General features: G+C 36.0%; 1 protein-coding gene across 1 annotated transcript; it reads left to right on the forward strand.

Moving 5' to 3' along the window:
• The first annotated feature begins 1,377 nt into the window (after positions 1-1,377).
• On the forward strand, positions 1,378-2,724 carry LOC141652409 (AT-hook motif nuclear-localized protein 23-like). Its single transcript, XM_074459861.1, has one exon. It carries the CDS (start codon positions 1,539-1,541, stop codon positions 2,403-2,405), a length of 867 nt encoding a protein of 288 aa, XP_074315962.1. The 5' UTR covers positions 1,378-1,538; the 3' UTR covers positions 2,406-2,724.
• The last annotated feature ends 12,738 nt before the right edge of the window (positions 2,725-15,462 follow it).

Genomic DNA, 15,462 nt, shown 5'->3' on the forward strand with positions numbered 1-15,462 from the left:
GGTATCAGAGCCCAAGGTTCGACTTGGGCTAGACACGAGGATGCATCAGGCCTAAGACTTGAAGGTGGTCCTATACTGTAAGGCGTAGAACTCCTATAGCTCGAGGGAGAGCTAATATGTTCGCGAGAAGCGACATGGGTCTCACGGCGATGAGACAGGCCGTCCAAGAGAAGACCGTCATCGACCCGGCGCGAAGGTGGGCTGAGGCTTAATGGAGGCAACAAAAGTGGTCCATGTTAAGTCCAAAGGCGGTTCGGTGTGACGCGCTAAGGCAGTGGATTCAAACCCAGTCTAGGTTATATTGGATGCAGAGGAGTTTGGTACGCAAGTGTAGCACGAGCCGTCGAGCCCCTGAGACACATGGTGTTTCGTTTAAGGGGAGGTTATCAAGACTTGGTGATGCAGATGTCTAGAAGTTGGGGGTGTAAAGTGTGGGAGTTCTCCATTGTGATCAAGGTCTGAGTCAAGATGATGGTCCTTAGTTTGAGGGGAGGATTGTTAGGGTGCAAATATATGTCCCACATCGTAGTGTAGAGATAAAAGATCATCTTTATAAAGTGCCACAAAATATAATAGTACGAGGCCTTTTGGGAAGGAGTCCAAGATAAAATCCGTGCGGACTTGGCCCAAAGCGGACAGTATCGTACTATTATAAACAGTGGACATCGGCGCAGCAGAGGCCCAATACGAGATATTCACGCTTCTGCACAACAAGGCCTTTTCTTTGTGTCAAGTGAGGCGCAAGTCACATATAATATATGGGAAAAGGGTGATTCAAATTACAAACCCTTGACATATTAATACAATATTTCAGTCTTAACTAAACTAAGACCTCGAGAATAAAATCATTACATTATGAACTATATCAATTATCGCCTACAAATTAAAACCGCACCATTTTAACCGGTGAAGCATGATCTATCTTCAATAGATACGCTAAATCAACCGTGACAATTACATTAAATAGACCTAGCCAATTACATTAAATTACAATTCAAACATGTGATCTATCATCCACATATCGCAGAACCTTCGTCACTACCACTAGACAACGACATCTTCGCGAAATGCGCGTCTAATGACATGATTAAACGAACAAAAACTTTTTCCCAGTTATTAAAATAAAGTGACCAAGACATAGAATTGAATAATGTTAATTAGCTTTTCCACTAATGACTTTACTAATATTAAATTAAGACAATTAACAAAAGATTAAGAGAAAGAGCGTATGAAAGAAATGACTGCGTCTTCCCTATCACATTGAGTCCTTGTCTCCCATCCCACCTTCCCCCATTCTCTTCCTTTTCTTTCTCTCTACTCATAATACCCTCTTATATTTATTATATTTATCCCTAAATAATAAACTTTGAGTTCTATTACAACTCTCCTTTTCTTTATTTTTCTCCATATAATAATTCCATCATACAAATACAAATAAAATTAAAACAATTGTGAACTGTTCTCTCTTGTTTATTTTAATTTACTTTTTATTATAAAAAATTTAACCTACTAGAATTTTTTTGAATGTTTATGTAGGCATGGCTGGCTTAGATTTAGGGTCAGCAAATCGTTACGTTCATCAACTTCACCAACATCGTCCCGACCTTCATTTACAACAAAGGTCGGATCAATCAGAAGACGATAATAATAACAATAACAACGACAATAATGATGGTCATAATGGATTAGACCTGGTAAACAGCTCAGGTCCTGGGGATGTGGTTGGTCGTCGACCCAGGGGACGACCCCCTGGGTCGAAAAATAAACCTAAGCCCCCAGTTATTATTACTAGGGAGAGCGCAAACACGTTAAGGGCTCACATCCTTGAGGTAGGAAGTGGGTGTGATATATTTGAGTGCGTAGCGAACTACGCTCGTCGAAGACAACGAGGGATCTGTGTCTTGAGTGGGACCGGGACGGTCACCAACGTGAGCCTCCGACAACCAGGAGGCGGTGCTGGAGGCTCAGCAGTGGTAACCCTCCACGGAAGATTCGAGATCCTCTCGCTGTCAGGCTCATTCCTTCCCCCACCCGCTCCACCCGGGGCAACAAGCTTAACCGTTTTCCTAGCAGGCGGGCAGGGTCAAGTCGTAGGAGGTAACGTTGTCGGTGAACTAATAGCGGCAGGACCGGTAATAGTCATCGCCTCGTCGTTCACCAACGTTGCCTACGAACGACTTCCCTTAGAGGAAGAAGATGTGGGGGCTCCAGCAGGTTCTGCTGGAGCCCTCCAGATGCAGACTGGTGGGACTAACGGGGCCGGTTTTCCAGACCCGTCTTCCGGGCTGCCCTTCTTTAACTTGCCAGTGAATATGCAAAACGTTCAGATGCCAGTTGACGGATGGGCAAATAGCAATAACAACAACAATAACAGTACTTCAGGTGGTAGACCTCCATTTGGTTGAAAATATTCCAAGTATTGTTCTTAAGCTTACCTTTGAAGCTACTCTAGGAGATGATGATAATCATGATGATGATGATGAAGGTTGATCCAAGGGATGAAATTCATTCATGGTGCATTGATGAATAATATAATATAAAAGTTGAGGTCAGCCAAAAATAATGTTGTTGTTATCATATAATTAAATTATTATAACCTTAGCTTGTTCATCTTCTTCTTATGTTGTTCTTTGGAAGTTTTATTTTTTTTTTTTTTGATTTTCATTTTATAGATTATGATGTTGGTGTGTGTGTGTTTAACAATGGAACTTGTTTAATTAGTAGTGTTAATTAATTTATGTTCTTGTTTTGTGAGAAAGTTGTGTGATTGATGATGATTAAAGTAACTAATTGATTAAATTAGTGGTGTTAATTAATCATTTTTTTTGTTTTGCATTATTTAGATTATTAATATATAATTAAGTTGATGTTTGTTTAATTTGAATTTCCTATGTTATCCTCTACCACAGTTGTACTCCTACTAGTTTAATTTATAAATACAAAACAAGTGAAAGAAACCTTCTATGTCAATCAATCTATGATTGTACTAATCTTAGTACTTTTAATTTGTTTACATTTTAATTAATAAATTTCATGATTAGATAGTGTATAGTGTTTATATAGTATAGTAGTAACACAAAGATGCATGTGTTTAATTTCTTTTTCATAACATTTTTGCATTGTTTTCAGGAAACCATAATAAATACTTGTAGAGTATAATTAATTAGTAGTAATAAATAATAATAATAATATTACTAGAAAACGAAGACAGTGGGTAACAAGTTGTTAAGAGCAGGAAGGATTCTTCTTGTCTAATCAAAAACATAAAGAACATACACAAGTTTCACTAAAACATGTCATCTTAAGATAATATTACTCCTCCGTTTCAGTCAATAATTTGAGGGAGTACTAAGCTGGTAGGACACTCTTTCATCAATTAAAATAATTAATTAATTAGTAGTTAATTAGCTAGATGTTGTATATATATGTATATCTTCTTGGCTACTCTTTGGGAATTGATACTTTTCTTCTAAAACTTCTACACTTCACTCTTTCTAACCTGCTTATTTCAGTGAAGAAGAACTCTTTTTGTCTTCTCTCTTTCTTTCTTCTTCTTCTTTCCTAAAATGTTGACTACCAAGTGTATATGTAGGATAATGTTATTATATACCGAGTATATATACGGTATTGGTGGATGATACTGAGTTTCAATACTATTCGTTGGGGCTAATTCATTTTCAAGATTTAATGAATTTTCACTCTTAGGGCTTCCACAACTTAAAGCTTAAAGGGTTAAAGCTATGATTTTCTACATGTTTTTGTTTTGGAAGACACATCATATATCAAAACTTGAAAAAAAATGAGTATTTTGAACCAAAAAATGGGTAGAATTGAAAGACAAGAATAGTTTCTTATAGTTAGGGCAAACTTTGATCAATTAAAGTGTATAGTATAAGCTCATCTAAAAGGGTTTTTTCTGATATATATGTTTGTTTAGAAACACAATTATTAGGCATAAGCATAATTTAAACACAAATGTTTTTATTTTGTTAAAGAAAATTCAGAAGTTTCATTAATTAGATATATTCTTCACATGTGACTTGTTTACTTATTCCATATTTGGACCTTTTAAAAGCTTTTGTTACATTTTAATTCATATAACTAGATCTTGCAGTAGCATCTTGATTGTTATCTAGGTTCATATGTGCATGTTCTTTAAGACCATCCTCAAGCAAGGTCAATTGCTAGGTCATGACCTTGCTTGGTTACACTAATCATCAATTAACAAAAAAATTATGGTGACCTTTGGAGAGAAGAGGTCAATTTGTGACCTTTGGTGATCAATTTGTGACCTTTGGTGAAGCAAATTGACCAAACTCATGACCTATATGTGGCGATATGTGATTGGTTGACAATATTAATAATTAATAAAAATATATATATATATGAAAAAGTGATATAATGTAGAGAGATGTAATTGGTTGGAAAGTGAAAAATGATTGGATTGATGACATAGGTCGTGACCTTCTGCTTGGGAGGGTGAAAGTAGGTCAAGATAAATAAAGTGGGATTAAGAGTAAAACAGGGTCGTGACCTAATTAGCGCGACCTTTGCTTGGGGATGGTCTAATAGAGAATGAAGAGTATCCTTATATAAAACTGATAAGTTTTCAATACTTTGCTTGAGGATTACTCTATCAGATTATATATTTATTTATTTGTTTTTGTCAAAAACGTACACATTTCCTAATTCAGATCAACTTTAAAAAATTATAATTTCCTTTGTCAGACATATTAATCAGGATGTATATATTCATTTTCCTTCATACTCTAATAGCATATGCTTTTGAGGAGTTTTTTGTGGTTTAGTGGCTATATTGGAAATCATTCGTAAACCAAGTCGGGTTTCCGTCTTGGTAGACTTTCCTAATGTCTTACATTTCCTAATTGTGAATATTTGTAGTATTAGATTAGGAAAACGATTACTAATGTGAATATTGTATGTCCTTAAGTTAGATTAAGAAACAAGATCTTTTGCATTAGTATAAATAAACATCTTGTATATATCTCATTATTTTTCATGCAATTCCTCGATAAACCTATCTTACCAATAAATGTGTGGACTGTTTAATTTTAACTAACAGTTGGTCTTGTTTAAGGTCGCCAGCTTAAGACCTCTCACAACCTCTATTTTAAACAGGTGTGAGAGTCGTGTTAAGTTAATACGATTTTAAAAAAGAATTGGTATTTAACTAAAATGAATTCGAGATTTAGTTTTACGAAAACGTACAAATCTAAGAAATTAAAAACATGTAAGGATGGTGATTCGGAAACGTGATCTAGTCGAGTCTCATGGAATAAGAGTTGCACACATTATGCATCATATTATGGCATTATTATTCTAGGTATGATATATACATTATGCTTGTAAGGTGTTAAAGAATTAGTGGAGTTGATAAATACTTCCTACATACATTATCGAATCTACCAATTATCGTATATAATTAATTCACTTTTTTTCGCGTGATCATCAATATAAATGTTCATAAATATTTGATTTCCTATTTATATATAACAAAATTACAAAAAGACTGTACAACAATAATGCCGTAAAATTAAGATTTGAAGCTATAAGTTGATCAATGTTTACTCCCAACATTCTTTCTTTTATCTTTAGCGATAATACCCCCGGCCTTAAGAAAAAAAAATATCGACCAATAAGTATATAACTTATATTACCAGGACATTTGCTTTATTTACTTTTTATTTTTTTATTTACTTATTATTGGGTCACACGTGACTAAATTATAATTATTTCAAATTAGAAAAAAATTAACAATATAATAAAATGTTAATTGTTAAAAAATGTAGCGTTTAAAGATCCCACGTATTACAGATTCCGCCACAAGATACAATTTTACGTCTGTCATTGTCGAATTATTAAACACATACATAATATTTCGTATATGAAAAAAAAAAAAATATATCGACCAAATTTGAACCGTATATATCTAAAGCCTTGTGCAAGTTTATGGTCATATGGTTATTACCTAACATTAGATTGACACAATTATATTGCTCAAAAAGTTCCAGGGCAAAATGCAGGGATTCGAGTGACATTGGCATATCCTTTTTTGTATAAAAAATATATGTCTTTTGCTTAAATGGAGATATAATGTTAGAATGAGACAGAAAGGATGAAGAGGTAAAACGTTGAGTTAAGCTACATATGATAGGTAGTTAGGACATTAAGATATTGGTTTACCTACTTATTATGCAACTCAAAACAACAAAAGGCCAAAGGGGTGATGTGTAGGAAACTTGGAAATATCAAAGGTGATCCGTTTTAAATGGAAATTTGTATTAATTTTAATAGACATGTACGGCAAATTATATCCTACTCTCAGGAGTAGGGAGTAAGATATACTGGTAGTTATGGGCAAAAAAAAAATAAAAAAGAAAAAAAAAATAAACTACCCACTACTTCTCTTACCGTACCTTTTTTTTTCTTTTCTAAATTACTCAATTTATCAAATTTAAAATCCTATTGAATTTATTAAATTCGTAGTTTTCTTTCATCTATTTGTATTCGAGTTTTATCAAATTTACAGTTCATAGTCATCAAATTAGACCGATATTCGCTAAACTCAAAGTGAATATAACAGTGTCATAAAATGAATATCACATTACATAACACACGTTCATCAAATTACACTATCATATTCATTTAACTCAACGTGAATATAATTGTATCATAAGGTGAATATCACACTAAATACTACATATTCATCAAATTATATTATCATATTCACTAAAATCAAAACGAATATAATAGTGACTTATGATGAATATCACACTTGATAAGACATATTCATCAAATTAAATTATCATATTCACTAAATTCTGAGTGAATATGATAGTGTCATATGATGAATATCACACTCGAAACCACAAATTTAATCATAAATAATGAGAGATAAAACATAAAAACTCAATTTAATTCACGGTATTATACAACTTTTAGAGTTTATGTAATTTCAACGCAAACCCGATAAATTAGAATTTAATTAATCAAAACACGAAGTAATTTTAACACATACCTGATAAGTTAGAATTTAATTACTCAAAACTCGAATCAAGATTACAAAACCACTGTGTTGGATGGAAAATTAAATTTTATGGACGATTTTTTTTGATAGAAACGGAAGACGTAGTTTGAAACAGGAGAAAGAAAGAGTTTATGCAAAGTGATAATTGTTAAGTAGTGGGGGACTTTTATTATTTAATTTTTTTTCTTTTTTTTTTAATATTGGGAGTAGGAAGTACCATACACCTGGGTGCAGGTGTATGGTATAAGAATTGGACATGTACCGGATATATGTTACGAGTAAATAAGTTAATAGGTAGTGACAACTAGTAGCAGAACTAAAGGGTGAGTTGGGTATGGAATTCCGAGGGACTGGGGTGAAATTAGAAGTCATTAGGATTCTAACTACATTTCAAAATACTCCAACCAAACACTAGAATGAGTTAAATCCATTCCGTTCTATTTCAATACCCCCAACCAAACACCCCAATTTAATGTGACACCCCCATACTCCAAGTGCCTTACCAGGACCACTTAAGGTATGGAAACGTCACCATCTCGGTTACCCGAGACAATGATAATCATAAGACAATAACGAAACATATTTGAAAGTAAATACGGTTTAAAGTGTTTACATGTCAACTCCAAAACTATTAAACTGAAATACAAAGTACTCAAAACGGTCTACTGATAAAACTATCAAAACAACTAAACATCGTCTGACACAGCGGAAGACTTCTAACTGCCACGTGATGACTCATCCCAGCTATCCCATACGCGTCATATCATACCTGCTCAATAACTGCTCACCATCCCCGAATGGATCACCATAGTTTTTAAAACATTAAAACGGGGTCAGTACTAATTACACACAACCAATCCACAACGAAACAAGTACACAAACAGCCCAACAATACATCAATCCTCCAAACTCCATAATCAATCTCCACACATCTGACTACACACTAAAGTGCGTAGCCCTGCCAGAGTACCCATCACAACAAGTACTCCACACCGCCAGTGGGGGACCGCAGCCGTACCCACCAAATCCCCGTTCATCACCACTGAGCGATAAACCCAAGTTTCCTTAATGTGTGCATCCCCTCCTGTGGCGGGTTCCACAGAGGGCGAACCAAGGGCGTGAAGCCACTCCCGCAAGTGACTCCACTCAACCAGGGATGCGCCCCGAATATCACAGACAGATACAAACCAATCAACAGCATGAAAACAACAACCGTCTAACAACTCAACAAAACAATCAATCTTTAATCACAACAACCATCACCACACATTATGTAACTAATACTGAGTAGGGAAACCCTACCTGGAAAGCAAACACGGAATCAGACGATCAAGCAGCTAGATCAGAATCTCTCCTCAACTAACCCTCCTCCTATACATACATACATATTATTACTACCATATCATATAAAACACCAAAAATCCTCAAACCACTCAATTAGGGTTTAACCAACTTTAACAAAATGATATGAAAATTGTACGTAAATCTTACCCTCGACGCAAGGATCACAAAGGTATAAAGAACGATGAAAACCGACACTCCTAACTCTGGGATTTGCTAATAATGCGATGCGGATGAAGCAACGTAACTTTAATCTTCTCTTTGTGTTATTTAGGGTATGAAAAGTGTTTTAGGAAAAAGATGACGAAACATTATATATTAATCCGCATTATTAACAAACCCGTCGCAAAATCACCCGTTAACCGCCTTACTCGATCGAGTAAGTCACTTACTCGATCGAGTGACCCTTACTCGATCGAGTGTCAAGCTTACTCGATCGAGTACCCTACAGGAAGTCTACTGTTTTGCGTAAAAACATACTTACTCGATAGAGTAAGCCCCACTCGATAGAGTACCCCAAGACACATAAAACCGTAGTATTCCAGTCTTCCCTCCTTAAAAAGAACTTCGTCCCCGAAGTTCAAACCACAAACAAAAACAAACATACTAACACCTTCCCGACACAACAACATAAACAAAACTCAACACCAAACCTCCCATCACACCTCCCAAAACAAAACTCAATCCGACTCAAGGCAACTACTAGTTGTACCAAAACCAACATAAGACATACAAAACTCTATGAAAACATGCAAAAACTCTATGCGACCATCTGCTACCCCCCTAAAAGAAACAAGGTTACGTCCCCGTAACCATACATACCTGATCAAAAAGAGACGGATACCGTTCCCTCATTGCCTCTTCCGCCTCCCATGTAGCCTCCTCAACCTCATGGTTAGACCAAAGAACCTTAAGCAACACTATCTCCCCATGTCTAGTTTTCCTAACCTTTCGATCAAGAATCTGTTTAGGCACCTCAAGATAAGACAAGGACTCATTCAGCTCTATGTTCTCTACCTCTAACACATGTGATGGATCACTAACATACTTCCGCAGCTGAGACACATGAAACACATTATGCACTTTATCCAAAGCAGACGGTAAAGCTAACCGATACGCAACCTCGCCCACACAATCCAAGATCTCATACGGTCCTATGAACTTCTGGCTCAGCTTCCCTTTCTTACCAAATCTCATGACCCAACACATAGGAGACACTTTCAAAAGAACCTTGTCCCCAACCTGAAACTCTATATCCCGGCGATGCAGATCTGCATAACTCTTTATTCGATCCTGGGCCGCTCTCATCCTCTGTCTGATCAGCTTAATCTGTTCCACCATCTCATGTACCATCTCTGATCCTAAAACCACTGCCTCAGCACTATCGTCCCAACAAATCGGACTCCTACACCTCTTCCCATATAAAGCCTCAAATGGTGTCATGCCAATACTGGTGTGATAGTTGTTGTTGTAGGAAAACTCAACCAAATCCAACCTCTGCTCCCAGCTACCACCAAAATCCATAACACAAGCACGCAACATGTCCTCTAAAGTCTTGATGGCCCTTTCCGTCTGGCCATCTGTCGCAGGATGAAATGCTATACTCATCTTTAAGGTAGTTCCCATAGATTCCTGAAACTCTTTCCAAAACCGTGAGATGAACCTCGAATCTCTATCAGACACTATATCCTTAGGCACCCCATGCAAGCGAACCACGTTTTTCCGATAAGCCATAACTAACTGTATCTTGGTCCATGTATCTTTCATTGGCACAAAATGAGCTGACTTGGTCAAACGATCCACTATAACCCATATCATGTTATTACCCTATTGACTCTTCGGTAAACCCACGATAAAATCCATAGAAATGGGCTCCCACTTCCACTCAGGTACCTCAAGAGACTGAATCTTACCTTGTGGTCGTCGCTGCTCCCTTTTCACTCTCTGACATGTCAAACAACGAGCCACGAACTTAGCTGTTTCCTTCTTCATCCCCGGCCACCAGAAAGTCTTCTTTAAATCTTTATATAACTTGTCACCGCCTGGATGTACCGAGTATGGTGTGCAATGAGCCTCTGTCATGATTATCTTTTTCAACTCCTCATCGTTCGGAACACACCACCTCCCATCAAATCTCACACTACCATCTGTATGAATAGAGAATCTAGACACTGTCCCTTTCTCTACTCCAGTTCTCCATTCCTCAATCTTGGGATCCAACGCCTGTTTACTGCAAATATCATCATAAAGGTCTGGCTCCACTGTCAAATCTCCTATAGTATCCCCTTTCTGGGTCATATGTATCCCAAACTTTCCCACCTCATCTCTTAATCCCATCAAAGACACAACCGTGCAAAGAGAATGCACGCTCCTCCTGCTCAAAGCATCTGCAACCACATTAGATTTCCCTTCATGGTATATAATATCCATGTCATAATCCCCAATCAACTCCATCCACCTCCTCTGTCTCATGTTCAACTCCTTTTGAGTGAAGATGTACATGAGACTCTTGTGATCTGAAAACACCTTAAAGGTCGCCCCATATAGATAATGCCTCTAAATCTTAAGAGCAAACACAACTGCACCCAACTTTAGATCATGCGTCGGATAATTCTCCTCATAAGGCTTCAATTGCCTAGATATAACACCCCCATACTCCAAGTGCCTTGCCAGGACCACTCAGGTATAAAGCTGTTACCATCTCGGTTTCCCGAGTCAATGATAGTCAAAACACAATAAAGAAACAACGTTTAAATAGTATAAAGTTTAAAGTGAATACAATCAAAAAACCAAACTGCCAAAAACGGATTACATGTTCATAAGCCAACTGTCTAAACAACTAAACAAATGTCTGATAAACTACTCAAGCTACAGCGGAAGACTCTATCATCTGAAGGTGAAACATCCTAGCTAGCCCATATGTCTCGACTCATACCTGCTCAACAACTGCTCACCATCCCCGAATGGATCACCACAGTTTTTAAAACAATAAAACGGGGTCAGTACTATTCACACAATCATACATATACAACTACTACAAGACAGAAACCAACATATCTCAACCGTCACATAACCCAAACTCCACAATCAACTCCTCATCACCGACTACACACTAAAGTGTGTAGTTCTGCCAGAGTACCCGTCGCAACAGGTTACTTCACTCCGCCAGTGGGGAACCGCAACCGTTCCCACCTAAGCCCCACTCATACCATAGAGCGAATAACCCAAATCCATTAACGTGCACATCCCTTCTGTGGCGGGTTCCACAGAAGGCGAATAATGGGCGTGAAGCCACTCCCGCAAGTGACCCCACTCAGCCAGGGACGCACCCCGAATACCACAGACAGATACAATCAATCATAACTACCAGCAGTAAACAATTCCACAACCGTCACAACACTCGTATGATAATACTCATTAAACATAGATCACAATCAACACGTATGTGAATAATACTGAGTAGGGAAACCCTACCTGGAATGCAAAACAATCAGACGATCTCAACAGCTGTTATCAAAAAGCCTCTTCTACGAATTCTCCTCCTAACATATGATCACATAATTACTAACAATCATAAAAACCAACAAAACCCCCAAATCCCCAAATTAGGGTTTAAACAACCTTAATAAATTACTATAAAATCAGTACGTAGATCTTACCCTCGACGCAAGGATCACAAGGATGTAAAGAACGGTGGATTCCGACCTCCCACGCTCCGGTATTTGTCAATAATGCAAAATATACGAAGTACGTAGGTTAAAATCTCTTTTGAAGTAACTAGGTTTGATAAAAGTGTTTAGTGATGATGACGGAAAGCTTTATATACCTATTCGCATTATTAACAAAACCCGACAAAATATTACCCGTAAACCGAGCTACTCGATCGAGTAGCCAACGTACTCGATCGAGTGCCACTTACTCGATCGAGTACCCAGGATGCTCGATCGAGTATCCTACAGGCAGACTACTGTTTTAAAATACAAAACACCCTTACTCGACAGAGTAAGGGCCACTTGATAGAGTACCCAGTGTTGGAGCTTGTGTCCTCCACAAATTAGTGTGATAACATTTGTAAATCTCTTAAAGGTTCACAAGGGTATACTTCGTATATTTAATCAGTTGATTAACGTTTACCTAATAACGGTTGGCTTGCTAGAAAGTTTGACGTTATTATCATACAGATGGCGGTGATCAACTGGTCCCTAAAGGTCACACCTATAGGATGTGTTTGAGAGATGTGGTTATAGAAATATGATCACATTGATGCCTAATATGACTAAACAGTTAGTCAATGTGTTGATGAGACAATTATTTAATGAATATTAAATAATATTAGTTGAGACGAATTAACTGTGAATTCGTAAATTAAATATGATAAGTTATATTTAATTAAATGTATGTAATGTTAGCTTGGACGAATTAATCTGTTAATTCGTAATTAAATGTAATCAGTTATATTTAATATCAACAAGTTGAATGTGCCATATTGGTAATAGTGAGGGTACACAAACCAAGAGGTCATGGGTTCGATCCTCACTAGATGACAATTTACACATTTTATACATTTTTTGTAAAAACCGAAAAAAAAAAGAAATGGACCTCTCTTATTTCGGTTAGCATATGGGCCGGAAAAATAAAATATGAAAATCTACACTAATCATCTATATACTCGGTTGTATAGGGTGATGAGGGAGGGAAATTTTTAACCTAATTTTTCTACTCATTGCTTTTGCCTCTTCTCATCAGAAAAAACACAAAAACCTAAATTTTACAGAAAATTTTGGATCGATTTCTAGCATAATCAGAAGGGCATATCTCATATCGTCTTGGGTGCAACTGATAGGCGAATATCTACTTTGATATTGTTCTTAGGCCATATTTTCTAGGACCGAAGGTTATTTCTGAATCTTTTATTTTGTTTATGTATTTTATTTATGACTTGTGATCGTCTTAATTAAATTCGTTATAATCCTTCAATTTTAAGGGAAGTATACAGATTATTTCCCACAAGTGGTATCAGAGCAAGTCCACAAATTTTAATTTTGATGATTCTCATAAAATTGTTTGTAAACAATAATTAGGGTTTGCGAAAAAATATAATCGGTTGGAATTTTTTTTGAGCCGTGGATTTTTTTTTCGTTTCCGTTACTGTTCACGGATGAACAGCATTTTTATAAAAAAAAAAAATTCTTTTTTTTTTCTTTCTTTCGGTTTCTCCTGAAAAACCGATTAAAGTTTTTTTGCGGCTGTTTTTGTTTATGCCGATTTGAAAAGCATCCGAGAAAAGTAAGAATTTTTTTTTTTCTGTTACTATGCACGTTTCGGTTACTGTTCACTGAAGCAGTTCATAAAAAAAAAAAAAAAAAAATATGTGTTTCGGTTTTTACAGATAAAGTCGAGTTTAAAAAGAAAACAAAACGGGCTGTTTTTGTCTTGTTGTTTTTGCCGCAAAAATGAAAAAGAAAAAAAAAAAATTGGGCTGTTTTTTTAATGTTCCTGTTCACGGCTGGACAGTTTATAAAAAAAAAAAAAAAAAAAAAAATTGATTTTAGGTGTAAAACCGAGAGAAAGATTATTTTTGAGTTGTTTCGGTTTTACCGAGCTAATTTTAAAGTTTTTTTTGGGCCAATTAATTATTGTGAAGCGGTTCATAATTAAAAGATACCTAATTATTTTAAAGCAGATTAAAATATTGATGGATTAAATTCATATTACAAGTTTAATATGAATTAAGTTTGAAATTAATGTGATTAATTGAGGAATTGTCACTTAATTTGTTAATTTAAATAGGTGGTTTGGATAAATTAATCAACATAATTAAGGAATTGTGTCATGTATGTTTAATTTATTTTAGTTGATGCATTATATTTTATTTTTGTTGAATGAATCGATTGAATGAATTTAATTTACGTATTTTTGCAATCAGTTGTAATACTTAGTGTGGCCTTAGTCAAATTATGTTTTCGTAATGAAGGAAACATAATTTTTAATGTAATTATGAGATCTCGAATCTCCTTTATTTTTCTTTAGTTTTTGGGTTTTGAAATTAGAATGTAATAAATAGGTTTATTATGTAAATTTTATTTATTGTAATTTTCAAAAGAAGACTAAAGATGGAGATTGGAGCTCACCCTCGCTACATGGATCAAGATGGAACATCAAGACAAGCTTCTCGGGTCCAAGGAGGATTCCAAACTTGTATTTATTGTTCATTTTGATAGGATAGGCCACACTAGGACTTTTACTGTTTTTACGTTTTTCATTCTTATTGCTTTTCATTCACAAGTTAGTTTATGCATCATATTCCGCCTAAAACCAAACCACCTACTAATAAAATGCATGAAAATTGACTCATATAGGTTGTATGTTAGTTTTCATGGACATACAGATGTCACAGTCTTTAAGCCATCACCTTAGTTTATTCATTCTCGCATGCTAGATATTAGTTCACTTAAAATGAATTAAAATAAAGTTGATGGGATCTTCCTCTAAAACGGAAATTGAGATTAGTCTTTATAAGGGCAAACAACTATGAATCCCTTCTTCGTCGGTAGGCATAATATGACCCCTTCTACGTTGGGTACGTAGTTGTGTTGACTTAGTTTACCTCAACATCATAGTCCGAAGAGTTTCTCGTGATTATGATGGACTAAAGATAGAATTTACAGAAATTTATCGACCAAGAATTCTAACAGTAGAATTAGCTAATAGGTTAGCTTATCAATTTACAGAGAATTGAGTCTTGGGATCATTTATATAATTCTTGAGGGAGGTCAATTGTATAAATGTTTTTTGAGTCTTCGCGTTATGACAGTAGTTCATTAGACTTAAAAATATAAACGATGCACATGCTTATTATTTTTATTCTTCTTCTCGCAGTGTAGAACACGATTATTTTTTCATAATACTGTTACAACGAAATGGCTGGAAATAACGCAATCCCAATGCCTAGTGCCACACTTGATCGCGCGTCCTGGCTTAAAATTTTTATGGACCAGATGAATCGTTCACACGTCGAAAAACGACGGGTCCAACTTTGCAGACCGGGAGGCGGCACTACGGAATCTTTTGCC

Source organism: Silene latifolia, chromosome 4 (genome assembly GCF_048544455.1).
Source record: "Silene latifolia isolate original U9 population chromosome 4, ASM4854445v1, whole genome shotgun sequence".
NCBI classification, from domain to species: Eukaryota; Viridiplantae; Streptophyta; class Magnoliopsida; order Caryophyllales; family Caryophyllaceae; genus Silene; species Silene latifolia.